Source organism: Patagioenas fasciata, chromosome 5, assembly GCF_037038585.1.
Source record: "Patagioenas fasciata isolate bPatFas1 chromosome 5, bPatFas1.hap1, whole genome shotgun sequence".
NCBI lineage: Eukaryota > Metazoa > Chordata > Aves > Columbiformes > Columbidae > Patagioenas > Patagioenas fasciata.
The window spans coordinates 29,141,226-29,159,939 of NC_092524.1; the positions used below are offsets into that span (position 1 = coordinate 29,141,226).

Here is an 18,714-nt window from a genome sequence, read left to right on the forward strand (position 1 = left end):
TTTTTTATTATTATTATGTTTTTAATAGCATGGAGATGTAGTTGCTTGTTGAAGAGGGACATGCTTGCATGATGGAAGAGCTTCCTCTGTAGTGCCTTTTGTGGGGTTTTTGGTTTGTTTTTTATTTTGACCAGTGAAGTAACTGATTGGTACTTGGAGGTGGAGGTAACAGCTAAGGTTTTGATATTGAAAAAGAAACAACTGAAGTTTGAGAATCACGCCTGTCTCTTCAGCACCCTGAACAATGAGATTATTTCGAATTCTGTAGCACCCAGAGCAAAATGCACTTACTTTGAATATAGCTTCAAAACAGTCTGTACTTCCCAGTTCATAACTTACTATGTTAGCAGTTGGATGTTATTTAAACTAACCTGAAATTGCTCTAAAAATAATTCAGCAGCTTATATTCTGTAATATTTTGTTGTTCAAAATGCACAATAAAATTTGGGACTAGGAGAGTGGCAATGCCTACGGTCACTAGCAGCAGTAGGCTTCCTGTGTTCTGTGCTTTGTGTTCATCAGCACCCAGGTTCTGCTGGCTAGTACATGTAAACTCCTGCGCTTGTGCTGGTCTCCAATGAGTGAGAGATGATTTTGTGGCTGTCTGCTGCTGTATCTCTTCATAAAGCTAAGACTTAAACTTCAGTTCTGTGATGACTTGTGTGTGGTAGAAACTTACCTGCACAGATCTTGTTAGCTGTGGAGCTGAAGCTTAAAATAGGCTTCTATGATTTTACTAGAAAATTGGAGTATTTTGGAGGCTTTTTTTAGCATCAGGCAAAGTAATTGAGCAAATGAGTTATCGCTTATATTTTAGGTATCTTTTTAGGACTCTGACTCACAAGTTTGGTGGTGGGTATTTTTTTTTTTTTTTTTATGATTCATATGAGGATAATTTAAGAGGTACTACCTTGCTCTGCTGCTAAATGCTGTTCTACCCATGACAGTGGCAGTGTGATGGGCAGTGCATCTTCTCGGCCTCCACAGTTCATGACCAGGCGTATTAGCTTAAACTGCCATTGATTTCAGTTTACATCAGTACTCTTGGATATGAGCTCTAGCAACTGCTGACATATCACCTGCCCTACCATCTTTGTTGTGTTGATATAACCTCCAGCAGAGGTGTGGGGCAAATCTCTGGGGTGGGTAACCTTGTCATACTTAGCTGTGGCAACTGACAAGGCTTGTAATTTAGGTGTTAATAAATGTGATGGAGAGGAGGTATTTTCCCCTGGAGAGGGGAACACAGGCCTTGCACAGAACTAGAAAAGTTTGTATCTGTAATCCCTTCTTCCTGTAGTGACAGTAATAGTTTGTATTTTAATCTAGATTACAATTGTACATCTCCTTGGCTTTCCCTGCCATGTAAGAGAGGTTGTATTTCCAAGTGATAATCTATAGTTATCTTCAATATTAAAAAAAAAAATGCCCAAAACCCCCAAAAAATCCCTACAAAACGTTCCTCCCTAAATCCCAAACAACTCCCCCTCACAACTTTACAAACATTTGAATTTTCTGTTTCAAACTGTAGTTAAGTTGATTGTAATGATCTTTGTTTTGTTGTTTTTCTTTTGTAGGAGGGTGTAGAGAGCTGAAGGGAATAACTTTCTCAAAACTGGTAAGTACTTCTTCCCAGGGCTAAGATGGTTTACCTAGGAATAGATGATATGAAGAGCTGGCATCCATTCCTGGAAAACTTTGATGTTGACTAAAACTGAAATCCTATCTATTCTTGTATTCGAAAATTAAGACTTAAAGTAAATGATACTGATGGAAGCTCCAGTCCTATAAATAAAGTCACTGTAGGCCTGAGATTTGGGCCCAAGGGTCTCTAACTACAGTCGGCATTTAAATTAATCTACTCAAAAATGATAACGTTATTTTTTTTTTCTGTGTAATGTGAAAAACAAATTCATTTGAAAGGATTTTTTGGCACAGAAAGACTTCTGTCTGAAATGTGAAGTTATTCAGAGTCTTTCATACAGCAGACATCCATGGCATTTGTGTGGGTCCTGCTTTTGTTTTTATATATATCTGTATCTATATATCTATCTTGTCAGCTGTGTTTCTAGTGCAGTTTCCAAAATAGCTGTAGTTTAAATAGCTTTGTGATATTTTAGAGGTTCTGATGTGGATTGTGTTTAATTGAGGTGGTAATAGAGAAGTGCTAATGCACTTACATGATTATTTTTAAGTTTAAGGTTTCATTCAGTTTCTGAATATTTATATGCTGTACAAACATGTACTACCTTAAGCATTCCAATGCACTGCAGTTATCAGAGTATGAAATTTTAGTTCTTGAAGGAAACACATAAGAAACAAGGGATTATTTATAGCAAATGTGTGCCAGCAAGAAATTGAATGGAGGACTGCTGCCTCCAATAGTTGAAATCAGTCCAAGGAATGGAAAATTTACCTCCTGCTCTCAGTGTTCTTTCTGGTTGAGGCTTGGAAGTAGGTCTAGGTGTGCAAGAGATGCATGTACTGCACAATCCTCTCCTTTCCTTTTGGAAATCACTGATTCTAGCGCTAAACAAGACATTTGCATGTTTTCCTTCGAAAACTAATGGGATGAAGAATGTTTGCAGACCAATCCATCCATACAATTTCAATCATCAACAAGCTTTTTAATTAAAATAATTCTGCTGTCGTAAGAGTAAAGTGGAAATGCAGTATGTTTTATGATTAATCCAGGGATGGTTTTATACATCTTCAGAGGTGGTATTCTGTGTAGTTTATGACGCCACTGGACCTAAGTTTTTAAATCTTTGCTTGAAGTTCAGTCTAAAAGAATATAAGTTCAAAAATATTGAATATTTTTGCACTCAGAAAATGTTGGTGACCACCTGCTTATGTAGTTCTATACCTACTTTCAAGGGAAATACTAGCAGTATTTAACTAGCTGCCCTCATAGATATTTCTAGACATTATTCTACATAAAACAGAAAAATGCAGTCTAGGATTTGTTGGATGTAAGGAATTATGACTTTTTTTACGTTAATATTGGGTGTTTAAGGTACTTCAGGGGAATTTTAGACAGGGATAACCTTGGATTGTTATTCTTGCCTGGGAGATAAACTGTAAGTGTGTATTTTAGAATGTTTCAGTTCTAGAGAGGTACAGCTGAATAACAACTGTGTATATTTCATATTCAGAAAGCAGCAACCTGACCAGATTTTTGAATGAACATCTTATTTAATGTGTTCTCCCACCCGACCAGTGATTTGGATGCTTAGAACAATTCAGAACCTCATAATAAACTCTTCACTATTCTTTGCCTGTTTCTTTGCCTTTGAAGTGGCAGTGATGCATGCCTTGGCTTGAATGCCCTGCCAAATATGTGGCATCAAATTTGTAATTTATCAAATACTCATAATTGCTTATTCTGTGGTGTGTTGGGTTTTTTTTAATAGAGAACACTGGTGCTACTAGCTGACATACAGTAGCTGGCAGAGGTGATTACAGAAGATATGTGTGGCCTTCACTGATGAAGCGGCATTACTTTCTCTTTTCTTATGTATCAGATACTTATATTTTGAAGAGGAAGTTGTTTCCTATGTTTAAAATGTGCTTCAGCATAATTTTGCAAACAGAAGTAAATGATAATGCAGAGTGAGTTGCTCTGAGGCTATAATGGGAATGCTAGAGGAGGGGAAGTAGGAAGAAAGAGTCAAGAGTTAGAAAACTTATGCCGCCCCAAAAAAGGAAGAAAAGTCAAATGTTTGTTAATCTCTCTTGTCTTTTCTTGGAAATTTTAGTCTTATGAATTGAATTCTTTAGAACCTATTTCAAATTTATATATAGAAGGAATAAATTTTAAGGAACCTTAAAATCTGTTAACTTTTTAAAACAATGAAATAAAAATTTGAAAGTATAACAAATATTTTGGGTTGGAACTGAATGATTGGTATATTACTAGAATTGTTTTATTTACTTGTCACAATATATGTTCCTCAATAGACAGTGCGTTACATTTATTCACATCTGCTCTCTGTAAACATGGCTAGGCTGAGCAACCACTTGCTCAAGGCATCTATGAAATTAGGTTGGATTAAATTTATGAACCATCAATAGTACCATTTCTATCTTTCGAATTAAGGTGTGCATTAATAGTAGTTGCTTAATCTTTGTATGCTTTTTTAACAGAGGTATTGTGTCATTTTCCCATGAACTAGTACTGGGCTTTACAGTCAGATGTATTGAAGATATGAATATTGTTTGCATTCCCAGTTGAGATAACTGTCTCTTCTGCTGTTTTGCACTTAACTTCGAAGTTAATATGTACTTCCAGAATGATGCTAGTGATTCATCATAAATGCGTGCTCGTTCATTGAAGACGCACCGAGAAAGGATCTATGGCCATATCTGCCTGTATCTTTACCCCAAAATTGAATTTCCAAGGCTTAGGAAAGACTTATTGCCTCTGTGGTGGGTTCCAGTTTTCATTAGCCAGTCTCCCACGTGTTTTTCTGAAACATGGTTTCTTTTGAAACTGCAGTGGTAGTGACTTAATGCAGGCTATAGCTGTTCTTGTCAGAGAGTGGAAGTAATAATCTGGGATTCTGTTTTCTCATTACTGTTTGTAGTAATAGAACAGGGAATTATATGTAATTTCCATGTATCCCTTGATGCAAATTATGTTTTTATAGAGGGTACTGCTGCAAAGGCAGCTGTTTTTGCTCCTCTGTGTCACATGTGGGAGAGACCCTTGCAGAAGGTCATTTCATATGTTGACTAAAAAGTCTGATCAGGCCTTTGTTATTTAAATAAGTAACTTTGAGCAAACAGCAGAAGGCACTGACAAAGAATGAGTTTAAATGTAATGCTTTTAAAAACCACTTTATAGTCTTCTCTTTTTGTAACATATTTGTTAAGAAAGAGAAACAATTTAAATAAACAAAATACCTCCCACCCCTAACTTCTTATTTTCAAGAGTTAACAAACTTGTCCAGCACTTCAGTTTACTGTAGTGAGACAATGTTAAAATACTATTCTCTAACTTACAGCCTACATGTATAATCTAAACTGTAAATATACTTTTGAAAACAACAGTGTCCCATTATGAAGACCTCTAGATTGGCCACAATACCAGTGCAATAATTGTAAGCAATTTAAAAACAACCCAAATATAGGAATTATTTTAACACTGCAGTTCTTTAATGTGTGGTGTCTGGATGGGAAAAGTGACTGGAAAGGTTGCTGTATGATGTTTTCTAATGGCTTTTATGTGTATGTATTTATTGATTTTTTTTTTTTTTCCATCCAATTTTTATGCAGGTTTTAATGTTATTTGGACATATGAGATAGAGACAGGAATCTTAATCCTGTTTCAGAAGTTGATACTTTTTAACGTATTTCTGAACAAAAATCTCTCGTCCAACTTTGAAGGCTTTGCTGATATTACTTTTCTGCATCAGAGGTTGGGAGGATTAATTTATTTGTAGTATAAGTGAAGACAGTAAACTCATGTTCTACAGGTAGAATTCCAGTAGAAGATTTTAAAATGAATGGCTGTAAGTCTTGTGCTGTGTTATATCAATCTTGTATTCCTTCAAAATAGGTTTCAACTGAAATTACTAACTCAGCTCAAACTTTAAGCAGTGGGTTATTAATATATTAATGTTGTTCTGTCAGATTGCGTGCAGACCATGCCATGTAAGAACAGCTCTAGTATCATGGAAGTGTGTTAATGCAGTACGTTCTGTTGAACAATTTATTGCTATTTGGGTTACAGAATTTTAGTCTCCAGAAAATTTTCTCATCTACACAGATTTTTAAAACATTCTCGGTAGTTAAATTTTCTAATTTAATATGCAACTGCAATAGGATATTGGTAGGAGGTTGCTGCCTGCAAACTCAGATAAGAGACGAATATGTCAATGTTGGAATATGTGGGAAGTAACAAATTTGGCTAAATTACTCCAAGGCAGGCATTTGGTATAGCCTGTAGTTTTCTTATGTTCAAAAGATGGTTTGTGTTTAGGCTACAAAGCTGCAGTTGAATATAGTTCACTACTGAAGTTCTGCTCTGTTATCTTCTCTTTTCAAATGGTCTTCTTTCCCTCACTAACAAAAAAAAAAAACACCTTTATTTTTCTATAGTGCTGGTGTTAAAGAGGAAACCAGAAACTAAAGGCACTGGAATCAACAAAGACACTCGTAGAGAAAGTGGAGAAGGTAGAGGATGGAGCTGCAGACTCTACAGGAGGCTCTGAAAGTGGAAATTCAGGTTCACCAGGTAATTTGTGTTCTTTCTTGCTTTATACTTTTAAGTAATAGCAGCATTAATATTGCTGATAGTATTACTACTAATGGTAGCATTAAGTAATAACACTACAACTATAGTAATAATTGTTTTATAAGCTTGAAACTACTTTAAGAATTTTGTGCTCTGCATTTTGACCTCGCCACCTGTTGTTTTTCAGCAAATGTGAAAAATCTACATATCAGGCTGTGGGTGGGGATTTTTTTATACATATATATTTATATATATTTTGTAGCAGTGATAAAAACATTCTGAAAACTCTATGTTCAGCAGCTTCTATCTGGAAGATTTTTCCAGTGTTTTGAAGCCAACTTCAGTATTCAGTTGGCAATGGAAGAATACAGTGGTGAAACTTCCAAGTGAAGCGTGCGTAGTGCTACGTAGTCCTATCAGTTGCTTCTCTTCTAGAGTACCTTCTGCGTCAGTACATTCTAAATGTGTAATTGTATAGTTTTGCTAACTAAAACGTTGTAGTGCTTGGACTCAGAAATTTTTACATGTTAATTATTTTTACTGGTAGCATGTCCAATACTACATGGCAGTGGAGTTGTAGTTACAATACAAACGATAAATATTAAAACAAACAAAAAAACCAACCAAACAAACCCCTCCTGATTTAGCAAATGTAAGAGGACATATGCATATTAATTCTTGGAAAAAAAAAATTACAGTCATAAACGCAGAGTAGCTGCCATCTTGAAATGTTAAATTTATTGATGAGATCTTTTCTAAAGACAGTTCTCTGAGAATTTCTGTTGAATATCTGAAACTCACAACTATTACACAATGGGTAAAAGAAATACATGGTGGGTTACGCCAATCACTGTAACCCATCATATAAAATTTGGAAGATGCTTCCAAATTACCTGATGACCTGTCTAAGCAAGTGTAATAGATGACTTGTTCAATAGTTACTGCAGTGATGAGCATAGTGCAAGAACTTGGATGGATGGGTTAGTAAAATGAAGCTATGTCTGCTTTAACAAAATACAACTTTCAGCTAGGGAGAAAAACCTGGAAAAAAAAAAAAAGGATGTATTTCCAGAACTATAGACAGATATTTTACTCTTCTCAGAACCTCCAAGGCCTCTCCATTTAAAACTTCAATGTAGTTTTGTTATGGGGTAAGAAAATCCAGAAATTACCCATGGCAGTTTGCTAGTAAGTATTTTTTCAAGTATTATCTGCTGTATGGCGATCAGAATGCTAGTTGTACTTGTACTGGTCTAACAGCATTTACTACTTGTGTGTATTGTCATTCTCCTTTATGCCTAAGCTAACCACAAATGTTAAAACTGAATTTTTAATAAACTTTAGCATCTGTTCATAATGATGATGATGAACCAGGGATGAAGACTGGAAAACATCCTAAAAGACTTTTTCTTTTTTTAAACAACTTCAAGGTTTTTTGACCCTCTTTTCTCTAGCTTTCCTCAATCCTCATTAAAAGTGAGCTCTGCACTGAACTCAACTTTAATTTTGTTTTTTTTTGTTGGAGAAACTAGACAAACCATTATATCATAAGATTGTCTTTTTTCTTCAAGATACTTTCGACTTGTTCTCAGCCTTAATTATGGGAATCTAAATATTTACAATGGAAAATAACACTTGCAGCAATATGTTGGGTGCTTCAGTAAACTTTTATTGAACTGTGTGTGAGTGGTTACTGCTTGCTCATCAAATGGCCACTGATAGAAATAAAACTGGTTTTCCCACAAAAACAAACAAACAAAAAAAACCCCACCCAAAAACATGGAAAGCTTGAACTGTATTGTAAATCTTTGAATTTTGTAACTTAGAGATACAATATATTCCTTCTTTTGGCAGTGCTCAGGATTTGTGGAGAATTGTCTCACTTGTCATCTTTTACTTACCAATAGTACTTTTTCTGAGGACTCTAAAAAAGCTTGCAGACAATCATAGTTATTGTCCTCTTTTAAGTGGTGGGAAGGTGCCTCATGAGCATACAGAGTTCAGCTCTGAGCTGTGAGCAAAGCTGCCCAGCTCCCTGCTGCAATGTGTGACCTCTGACTGCTTACACCGCTGTGGAAAACGATGCTCAGGATGGCTGTATTTTTGTCTGTAGAATAGCTCCTTGTTTCCTGCCTCTTCCAGTTCTCCTCCAGAACTCTGAAGCTTTTAATGCTGCTGCTTTGGCAAAGTGTAGTTCAAACTACCAGTAAGGACCCAAAGGAGGTGTTTAGTTGTTTAGAAAAAGCTACTTTTTTGTTTCGTTTTATTGATTGAAGAATCCTCCATAAATGAAGACTGACCAGGTTGCTTGCTCTGTCAGAGTGCAGCTTGAATGTTCAACAGTCTTCCATGTCAAAGCTATATTGCTTGTCCTGAGAAGAGACACATCAAATCTAAGTAGTTCATTCTGCTACTGTGTTGACTTCATTAAGGCTATTATGAAACAGTCTGCTCTTCATAGTTTTGATCACAAGAGGTGTTAAAGGAGTTATATTTAGCTATTCACACAGAAGGGTTGGGCCTCATGGATGACTCCTCAAGCTGATGTGTGGAAAGAACAAAACATCCTTTTTGTAACAAAAAGATCAGTAGGTTTTAAAATATCATAAATTTATCTTGCAGTTTGGGTGAGTGCAAAAGAACATAATTTTGTGTGTTATGATTGACTGATGTGGTATTGTGTGATCCATAAATTTAACGGTACTTCATGAACTGTTTATAATCGCTGACTGTATTGTTTAATGACTATCTATACAAGCACTTTGTATAAAAACTAACAGATTTTTTGCTTGTGAAACTCTGATGTGGCAGAAAGCACTGAGGAGAAAATAAGCTAAGCATGAATGTCAAAGGGTACCATAACATCTTGGCTCCCATGACACCAGATGACAGCATGACGAAACAATAATATTCAGTGTAGATAAATGCCAAGTGATGCACTTTGGGAAAACAGTTTTACATTTGCAATAGCAGGCTGTGAATTAGCTATTAGCAGTGTAGAAGGAGTTCTTGCAGAACACAGTACTTGAATGTCACATGGAGTTTTAAATTTCATCTCCATATGATAGAGATGAACTAGAGAAGTACAGGAAAGAGTGCTGAGAGTGAACGAAGCAATGGAATGATTCACGCATGCGGAGACTTTCAATCTGATGAAGTGATGACTGATGGGGGAATAGGTAGTGTGGAAAAAATGTAGGAAGAAGATGAATAGAGAAACAGTCATACAATCATAGAATATCTCAAGTTGGAAGGGACCCATAAGGATCATCAAGTCCAACTTCCAGCTCCTCCTGAGTTGAGTCAAGGCTGGTTTTCCGTAATCTTATTTGCTTCTCATGCTTACATTATCAGTAGGCAGATTCAAAAGAAAAAGGAGGCCCTTTTACATAAGGGTCGCATAGTTAACTTTGGAACTTATTGTCACAGAAGCTTGGGTGTTTTCCCAAGTTCAAAAAGTAAACAGGGTAGATGAATGGAAGAAAAATGTGTTACTAGCTATTAAAGTGAAGACATAATCCACAGGTTGAGTGCCTGTGGACCAGAATCAGGGGGAAGTCCAACAAGGCTGACATCCTCGTGGGTGTCTGTTATATACCGCCCAACCAGGATGATGGAGATGCATTATTCTACAAGCAGCTGGCAGAGGTCTCAAAATTGACAGCCCTTGTTCTTGTGGGTGACTTTAACCTGCTGGATATCTGCTGGGAGCTCAATACTGCACAGAAGAGGCAGTCCAGGAATTTCCTAGAGTGTATAGAGGACAATTTCCTTCATCAGCTGGTAAATGAGCCTACCAGGGGTAGGGCCCCGCTAGACCTGCCGTTTACAAACAGAGAAGGGCTGGTGTGAGATGTAGTGATTGGAGGCCACCTGGGGCATAGTGACCATGAAATAATAGAATTTTCAATACTCAGAGATGCAAGAAGAGTCATTAATAAAACCTCTACACTGGACTTCTGGAGGACAGATTTTTGCCTATTCAGAAGTCTAGTTCAGAGCATACCCTGGGAAACAACGCTTAAAAACAAGGGGCCCAGGAGCGTTGGACATGCTTCAAGCAGGAGGTTTTGAGTGCACAGGAACAGGTTATACCAGTGTGCCGAAAGGCTGGCCGGTGAGAAAGACAACCAGCTTGGCTAAACAGGGAGATTCTGAAGGAAATCAGAAATAAAAAGAGAGTTTACCAACTGTGGGGAAAAAAGGGCTAGATCATGCAGAAAAAAAATCAGGGAAACAAAAGTGCAATTTGAAGTTAATTTGGCCAATTCTGTTAGGGATAATAAAAAGTCCTTCTTTAAATACGTTAATAACAAAAGGCGGGGCAAGGAAAACCTCCATTCTCTGTTGGACTTTGAGGGAAATATAGTTAGCAAAGATGAGGAGAAAGCTGAGGTACTTGATACCTACTTTGCCTCAGTTTTTACCAGTAAGACAGGTGGCCCTCAGGACAACTGGCCTCTGGAGGTGGTTGACAGAGATAGGAAGCCAGATAGTCCCCTTGTATTCTAGGAGGAAATAGTTGGTGACTTACTGAGCCATCTGGATCCTCACAAGTCTATGGGACCAGACGGGATCCATCCTAGGGTGATGAGGGAGCTAGCGGAAGAGCTTGCCAAGCCTCTCTCCATCTTCCAACAGTCCTGGCTCACTGGGGAGGTCCCATATGACTGAAAATTGGCAAATGTTACCCCAATCCACAAAAAGGGCTGCAAAGCTGACCCTGGCAACTACAGGCCTGTCAGCCTGACCTTGGTGCCTGACAGGGTTATGGAGCAGATCATCCTGAATGCAATCACACAGCACCTTCAGGATGGACAAGGGATCAGACCCAGCCAGTGTGGGTTTAGGAGGGGCACGTCCTGTCTGACCAACCTGATTTCCTTTTATGATCAGGTGACCCACCTGGTGGATGAGGGGAAAGCTGTAGATGTGATCTATCTAGACTTCAGCAAAGCCTTTGACACTGTCTCCTATAATATACTCCTGCAAAAGCTGGTAGCCTATGGCTTGGACAAGTGTACTCTCTGCTGGGTTAAGAACTGGCTGGAGGGCCAGGCCCAGAGGGTGCTGGTGAATGGGGCTGCATCTAGCTGGTGGCCAGTCACTAATGGTGTCCCCCGGGGGTCAGTGTTGGGTCCAGTCCTGTTTAACATCTTTATTGATGATTTAGATGAAGGGATTGAGACCATCATCAGCAAATTTGCTGATGACACCAAGTTGGGAGGGAGTGTTGACCTGCTGGAAGGCAGGAGGGCTCTGCAGAGAGATCTGGATAGACTGGAAAAATGGGCCGATTCCACTGGGATGAAGCTCAACAAGGCCAAGTGCTGTGTCCTGCACTGTGGCCACAACAACCCTCTGCAGTGCTACAGGCTGGGCACAGGGTGGCTGGAGAGCAGTCAGGCAGAAAGGCACCTGGGGGTACTGATTGACAGGAAGCTCAACATGACCCAACAGTGTGCCCAGGAGGTCAAGAAGGCCAGTGGTATCCTGGCCTGTATCAAAAAAAGCGTGGTCAGCAGGACAAGGGAAGTGATCCTTCCCCTGTACTCTGCACTGGTGAGGCCACACCTGGAGTATTGTGTTCAGTTCTGGGTCCCTCAGTTCAGGAAAGATATTGAAGTGCTGAAGCAGGTCCAGAGAAGAGCAACAAGACTGGTGAAGGGATTTGAGCACAAGACCTATGGGGAGAGGCTGAGGGAGCTGTGATTGTTTAGTCTAGAGAAGAGGAGGCTTAGAGGTGACCTCATCACGCTCTATGACTACCTGAAGGGAAGATATAGCTAGGTGGGGATTGGTATCTTCTCCCAGGCAGTTAGCAATAGGACAAGGGGGCATGGGCTTAAACTCTGCAGGGGAAATTTAGGCTTTACAGAGAGAGTGGTCAGGCATCGGAATGCCCTGCCCAGGGAGGTGGTGGACTGAGACTGGACATGGCACTTAGTGCCATAATCTAGTAAATGGACTGAAGTTGGACCAAGGGTTGGACTTGATGATCTCTGAAGTCTTTTCCAACCCAGTTGATTCTGTGATTCTGTAATCTTTGAAGATGTGAGAGATATAAATTTCTGAAAGATGGGAGACACACTCTATACTTGTCCATCATGCTTATGCCTCTGTTTGCAATTGGCTAGTACTATTACAGAAAGAAAATGCAACAGGTAAACCTGTGGTTTATCTGCACAATTATATTTTTGTTATGTTTTTTTTTTTTTTTTTTGATAAATACCATGTTTAGGATATGAAACTAAATAAACTTTTAAAGATAATTACTTGACAGACTCTGAATTCTCTGAGTGGTATCAATGCAGGTAGAATGAAACATGTTTTTCTTGCTTGCTTTGTCCTTCTGTTTCTCACTCATTTTCCTGCTCCTGATGAGCACTTGGGAATGAAAGTGCAGACTTTACGTTGTTCTTTGCATGTGTGGAAGGGATAAAAAATGGGATGAATAAACGTGTGTAACCAAAAAATAAATTGAGAATATCTGGTTTACATTGCTTCTTCAGTCTGGGCTCTGGTTTTCTTGGGTGAAAGCCTGGTAATGTTTTCCTTGCTTAGTAATAGACAGCGTTCTCCTGCAGCTGCCTGAAGGAAGTGAAGGAGGAAGAATAGTGAATGGTAACAATCTGTCTGCTTTCCCTTGCATGTGGAGGGCATCTCTTCTACAATGATCTCAATCTCCCTCTGAGGGAGAAAAGTGGCAAAGATACTTCTGAACATGGGTCTTCCATGTGGTACCAGCCAAGACAGCACACAGGCGGACCCAGAGTACTTGAAACATTCTGCTCTTGAATATACAAACAGCTTTTGTGCCTGCAGCCGTTATCTGTGATTTGTGTTTCTTGTGACTGCAAGCAAAGAAGGCAGTAGTTCTAGAGGAGACACAGCTATTATGTTATCTTGCCCAGCTGGCTTAAATTGTCCTTAAAAAGGCATTTGTTTGAGACCTGTTTAGAAGTGGTGGTTTAGTGTGGTAGTTTTACTGTAGTAATAAGAATGCGTTTGGAAATTATATAATGTTATATATATAAATGTAAATGGATTCTAAGCCTTGCTATTAAAATGCTGTAAACTGAATCCTTTGCTTTTACAATTGTTCTTCAAAAATTTTGAATATTTAACTCTTCAACAAGATCTGTAGTGAAAATCTTCATTGTATTGTTGCATCTTTTTTCTTTACAGAAATTGGTTGCCCAAATGAAGCAAGATCCACAGGTAACTATTTTTGTATTGCATTATTTACTCTTAAAAATAAAGGAAATAACAGTGCATGAAGCTTGAGAATTTTATGTATTTGTTGATCATGTTCTTCCTCGCTAATACAGTGTTTAGAAGAAAACTACTATGAACAAGTCTTTAAACAATGACTATTGGATAGTTTAAAATAAAACCAAAACTTTTGCTGTTATGCAGCCTTTTGCCTCATATTCTTAATAGTTTAAATCAAGCAACTGTTGTGTGCTATGGTGAAGTTCAAATATGCAGTAAGTTTCAGATTCTATTGGAAGCTGCTCTTTTTTTGAATATCAGAAGGTTCACAGTTGTACAAGAAGAGAGAAGATATTCCATCCAAGAAATTTTGTCTGAGCAAAGGATGTAGCTTAAGGCTGTGTTCAGATTGCCTGTCTTAGGTATCCAACTTCAGCACTGTAGAGTCTGAGGAGTGGGCACTTGGCCTTGGGATGTTTTAGGTCTACTGAAGGTGGATAATGAGACACAGCAGAAGTCATCCATTTCCCAATGACTGTGTAAGCTGACTGGGTTATCTTGTACAGCAATGAAGCACTCCAGTGTGCGGAATGGGGAGTTCTGTGGAGTTCTCCAACCAGTCTGAAATGTTGAGTAGAGTCATGAAGGCCGCTCACTTGAGGCTTGCTGTTAAGTGCTTCCATGCCCATATGTAATTTTCTGAGTGTATATTTTTCTCAGCTCAGTGAAGACAGCTTTTTGTAATAGACAAGTAGTTGGACAGCTGACAGAGAGGATGAACAGTGTGTAGGGTGGTATTGGAAAATCTGCTTTCTAAAACTTCCTTGTTCTGGTGGGATTTGGGTAAGGTCCGCTATTCTTACTTGTTGACCAACTCTGCTAACGATTAGCCTGCAGAGCAGTTTGCTTTCATTTCCTATCTGCTGAAACCCAGGTCATGCTGCAAACAACCATGCATAGTTAGAATTGTAAAATATTTTGGGTTGGAAGGGACCTTCAAAGCTCATCTGGTCCAACCCCCCTGCAGTGAGTATGGACATCTTCAACTAGATCAGGTTGCTCAGAGCCCTGTCCAGCCTGGCCTTGAATGCTTCCAGGGATGGGGCATCTACCGCCTCTCTGGGCAACATGGGCCAGTGTTTCACCACCCTTGCTGTAAAAAATTTCTTCCTCATGTCTAACATGAATCTCCACTCCTTCAGTTTAAAACCATTACCCCTTGTCCTGTTGCAACAGGTCCTGCTGAGAAGTCTGTCCTCATCTTTCTTTTAGGCTGCTTTTAAGTACTGGAGGATCACAATAAGGTCTTGCCCAAGCCTTTTCTTCTCCAGGTTGAACAACCCCAACTCTCTCAGCCTGTTCTCACAGCAGAGCTGTTCCAGCCCTCTGATCATTTCTGTGGCCTTCTCTGGCCCCTCTCCAATAGGTCCCTTGTCTTTCCTGTACTGAGGGTTCAGAGCTGGACATAGGACTCCAGGCGGGGTCTCACCAGAGCAGAGGGGGAGAATCACCTCCCTTGACCTGCTGGCCATGCTCCTTTTGATGTAGCCCAAGATACAACTGGCCTTCTGGGCTGCAAGTTCACATTGTCAGCTGATGTCCAGTCTTTCATCCACCAGTACGCCCAAGTCTTCCTCTGCAGGGCTGCTCTCAATCCTTTCATCCTCCAGCCTGTAGTGATTCCCCAGGTTGCCCTGACCCAGGTGCAGGACCTTGCACTTGGCCTTGCTGAACCTCATGAGGTTCACATGGGCCCATTTCTTGAGCTAGTCCAGGTCCCTCTGGATGGCATCCTGTTCCTCAGGTGTGTCAACTGCACCACTCAGCTTGGTGTCATCCACAAACTTGCTGAGGGTGTGCTCATTCCCATTGTCTGGGTCCCAAAAGTTCCTGGAGCCAGGAAGAGTAAATCTGGTCCCTGCTTCCAATGCTCTTAATGCAATTTATCCCAGATTATAAAGTGAAATCTAGAAGAAGGGAGGATGACAAATATACAAAAGATGTGGTTCTGCTAGAATTGTGTATGTATGTTGGAGAAGACTATCTACAAGCTGAGATTGTATTTCAAAATTGGATGGAGGAACAATAGGGAAGTCGTCCTGAGTATGAAGTTCCTGTAGTTATATCAGTCCTATGTTTTAATATTTTTGTGTAACACAGCAAACCTGCATAACCTAGTATAAAGAGTTTACAACATAAATGAGAACAAAAAAGTTGAAGAAGTGCAGGGAAGCTCACTTCCCTGTCATGTTTCTGAAGAACTTTTCAGGCTTTAAACTGATTACAGATTATTTATTTATTTATTATTATTATTTATGTATTTATTTGTTTATTTATTTTAGTAGAAAAATAAATAGTGCTGGTAAAAATATTTGACTGCATCTTTATAGTGATGCTTACAGCTTTCAAATCTTAAGAAAGTGCTATTGTAAGCAAAATGTTGATATGAATGATGTGTGAAGGCAAATGTAAGTCTCTTAAATACAGTTTAAGGCATAAATGTACCTGGAAATGAAGACTTAGATATGTTTACCTTCATTTGACACATGTCAATTAAGAGTTAATAGCTATGTTTGCTGATGCTTTATACAATCAAATGTATGATAATGTCTTTGCATAAGTAGCATAGGTGAGAATACTATAGTATACTATTAGATACAATGTGATACTGTTATAGGCATATTAACAAACATTTCTTGTTTAATTTGTAAGCTTGATGAAAAGTACAAATGTGCTTTATAACATGGTAAGCACTAATGGATGTTTTAATGAAATCTTCACAACAAACTGGGTTGTCTTTCTGAGTGCTGGAAAGGTGCTCTGGTTATTGTTGCACTCAATGACTTAAGCAAGGCTTTGTTGAGCCTCTTGAATTTTATTGGCTGTACATCCAGAGGTGCTGTATTTGTAGTACACTAGACAAAAGCAAAACAAAAAAAACACCTTCCCGCTACTACTCTATGTTAACAAATGGAATATCTTTCTCACAGATATTTTTTCTTTCTAATCAGAACGCTGATTTGAAGAAACAGCTTCATGAACTTCAAGCTAAAATCACAGCTCTGAGTGAGAAACAGGTAGGGAAACAGAGATGTGTTTTTAATACCCAGTTCCAAAGATGTCTCTTTTCCCAGCTTCCAAGAGAGCTGCCAAATTTTTGAGTGCAAAAATAAGGGTGGTCAACCAGACGTTTTGGATTTTTATTTGATTTTTTTCACCAAAAGGGGGGACGATTTATTGTGAGTCTATCAAACAAGCAACTAGTGTAATCAGTGAAAGTTATAACAATATTTCTTGTTCTGAAACTAATGTTTTATATTAAGGGAGCTGGGAAAATGAATGAATTTTCACTTCCTTTATTATTATCTTGAAACTTATTCTAAACCAAACCATTGTGGTTTATGCAAATCTTTAGATTTTGTCTTAGTTGGTCCACACTGTGCATCTGAATGAGTATGCTGGAATTTTGCTTTGTGTCTAGACCAACTAAATTCGTGTCAGTTGTGGGTACCTAGGAGACAATTTGGAAATTAGTTGTGCATTTTACAGTGATAAATTATACCACAGTTGTCTTATGTTTGCAGTTTGGTAGGAATCTTCTTTGAGAGATCTAATGTGTGAGTAATAATTACAACTGAATGCTTAATAGAAAGATTGTGGAACTTGAAGATGTCTTGTGGGCAACTAGAAAAATAAGTGAGGGATCTGTTCTTTAACATAAATGGCATTGAGAGATCTACAAAACTAGTTCTAGTTCTCACTTATGTTTTTTTAAAAACACAAAACAGCAACACACACAAAACCCTCTCATATGCAACCCCCCTCAAAACCTAAACTGACTTAAGCAGTCCCTTAATTGTGTTGCTATTGTGTCAATAATGGAACAAAATTAGGTCAATAGATAACACCATTGAAGAGGGGAAACATTTTAAAATGTGTGCATAGGTAAGAATATAGTTATGCATCGGTGTCACATCTAGGTACCTGCATTTGTTTTATCTGTATTTATCTGTATTCCTAAGAAAATGGGCAGACAGTGATTAGCATTTATAGATAGAATTTTGTTTACTAAAAGTTATAGTATGTTTTAGTATTGGAAAAGTGAGTCTAGGAAATGAACATGTCAGGATAATAAAGAAAATGATTTTTTAATGAGACTCCTAATTCAACAAAAGCTGAGGTTTTGCTGATGTGATAGCATGTCTCTCTTGAAGATGATTTATTCTCTAAAGCCAGCATGAGCCTCTGCATGTGGCTATGTCTCACAGCAAGCAGCTTCAGAATTCTCTGGTAAGCTCTGGAGGCCCATGGTAATTTCAAAATTAGCTTACCTTGGTGCCGTGGAGCAAGTCATACTCACTACCAATTCACATGATCAGCAGGGACAGGCAGTGAGATAGCGAGTGGAAAGTAACAAAAAAGTAAGTATAGCTTACTGTAACTTTTAAACTTGGATTCATAATTCTTCAGTGTTACGTTACAGAGTGGTCTATACTAATATGTATTTTAAATTACCCATCACCAGAAATGCAGCTGTATCTTCTCTGCTGAAAATTACAGCTCAGATTACTGAAAGCACACTTTGTTCATGGGACGAACATGAGCTAAGTTTCCAAAAGACTTTGAAAATTAAGTTTCTGACTTCACTTCCACCACACAGCAAATACAGTCAACATGGAGTTACAATCAATTTTCCTTCTTTGTATTTTTGTGGTTTTGATTATCAGTAGAACAGTGGACTTGTGTGTGATTGTCAAGGTTTTAATGTTTTGTTATATCTACCGCTGGACCACAGAGCTGCCAGTGTCCCAGACGATAGTGTTGTTACAGTAGTTTGGCTGTTGAAATGCAATGGTCATGGCAAATGTGAATTCTAGAAAAAATGCCGCAACTTCCTAATGCAGAGGAATGTTTGTTCCGTCTTATTTGTAGGAATCTGTTGTGTAGACATCTGTGGTTTAGCAATGCAGAGTTGAGCATTATTTTAGAGACTGCAACAAAACCCTTTTTTCTGTTCTTACTTTCATTTCTTTTTAGGAAAAATAACTATTATCAATTGTTTTATGGGGGAATTTTATCCAACAATTTAATTTTCACACAGCATAGAGACGTGTGCAGTTTTGCATAGTAAATAAATGTTTGATATCATGCAGTGCATTTCTTAAGGAGGAGCACAATATGTGTTATCTTTTGGTTTAAAGCCAAGTAAGTAGTCTTGATGTCTGATGTCCGATGAATAAATTCTGATGGCTTAACTCCAC

The 18,714-nt window shown here is 38.5% G+C and overlaps 1 protein-coding gene across 13 annotated transcripts in view; it reads left to right on the forward strand.

Annotated features, from left to right (window-relative positions):
* The window catches only part of PHF21A (PHD finger protein 21A), a 140,672-nt gene that overhangs the window by 30,167 nt on the left and 91,791 nt on the right, over window positions 1-18,714 (forward strand). For 8 of the 13 annotated variants that reach the window (XM_071809162.1, XM_065838248.2, XM_065838250.2 and 5 more), the window contains 4 exons: window positions 1,578-1,618; window positions 6,103-6,238; window positions 13,427-13,459; window positions 16,444-16,530. In XM_071809162.1, coding sequence (XP_071665263.1) covers window positions 6,185-6,238; window positions 13,427-13,459; window positions 16,444-16,530 — 174 coding nt within the window. In that variant the 5' untranslated portion in view covers window positions 1,578-1,618; window positions 6,103-6,184. The remainder of the gene's footprint in view (window positions 1-1,577; window positions 1,619-6,102; window positions 6,239-13,426; window positions 13,460-16,443; window positions 16,531-18,714) is intronic. The other 5 variants (XM_065838252.2, XM_065838247.2, XM_071809165.1 and 2 more) reach the window with 1 other exon arrangement.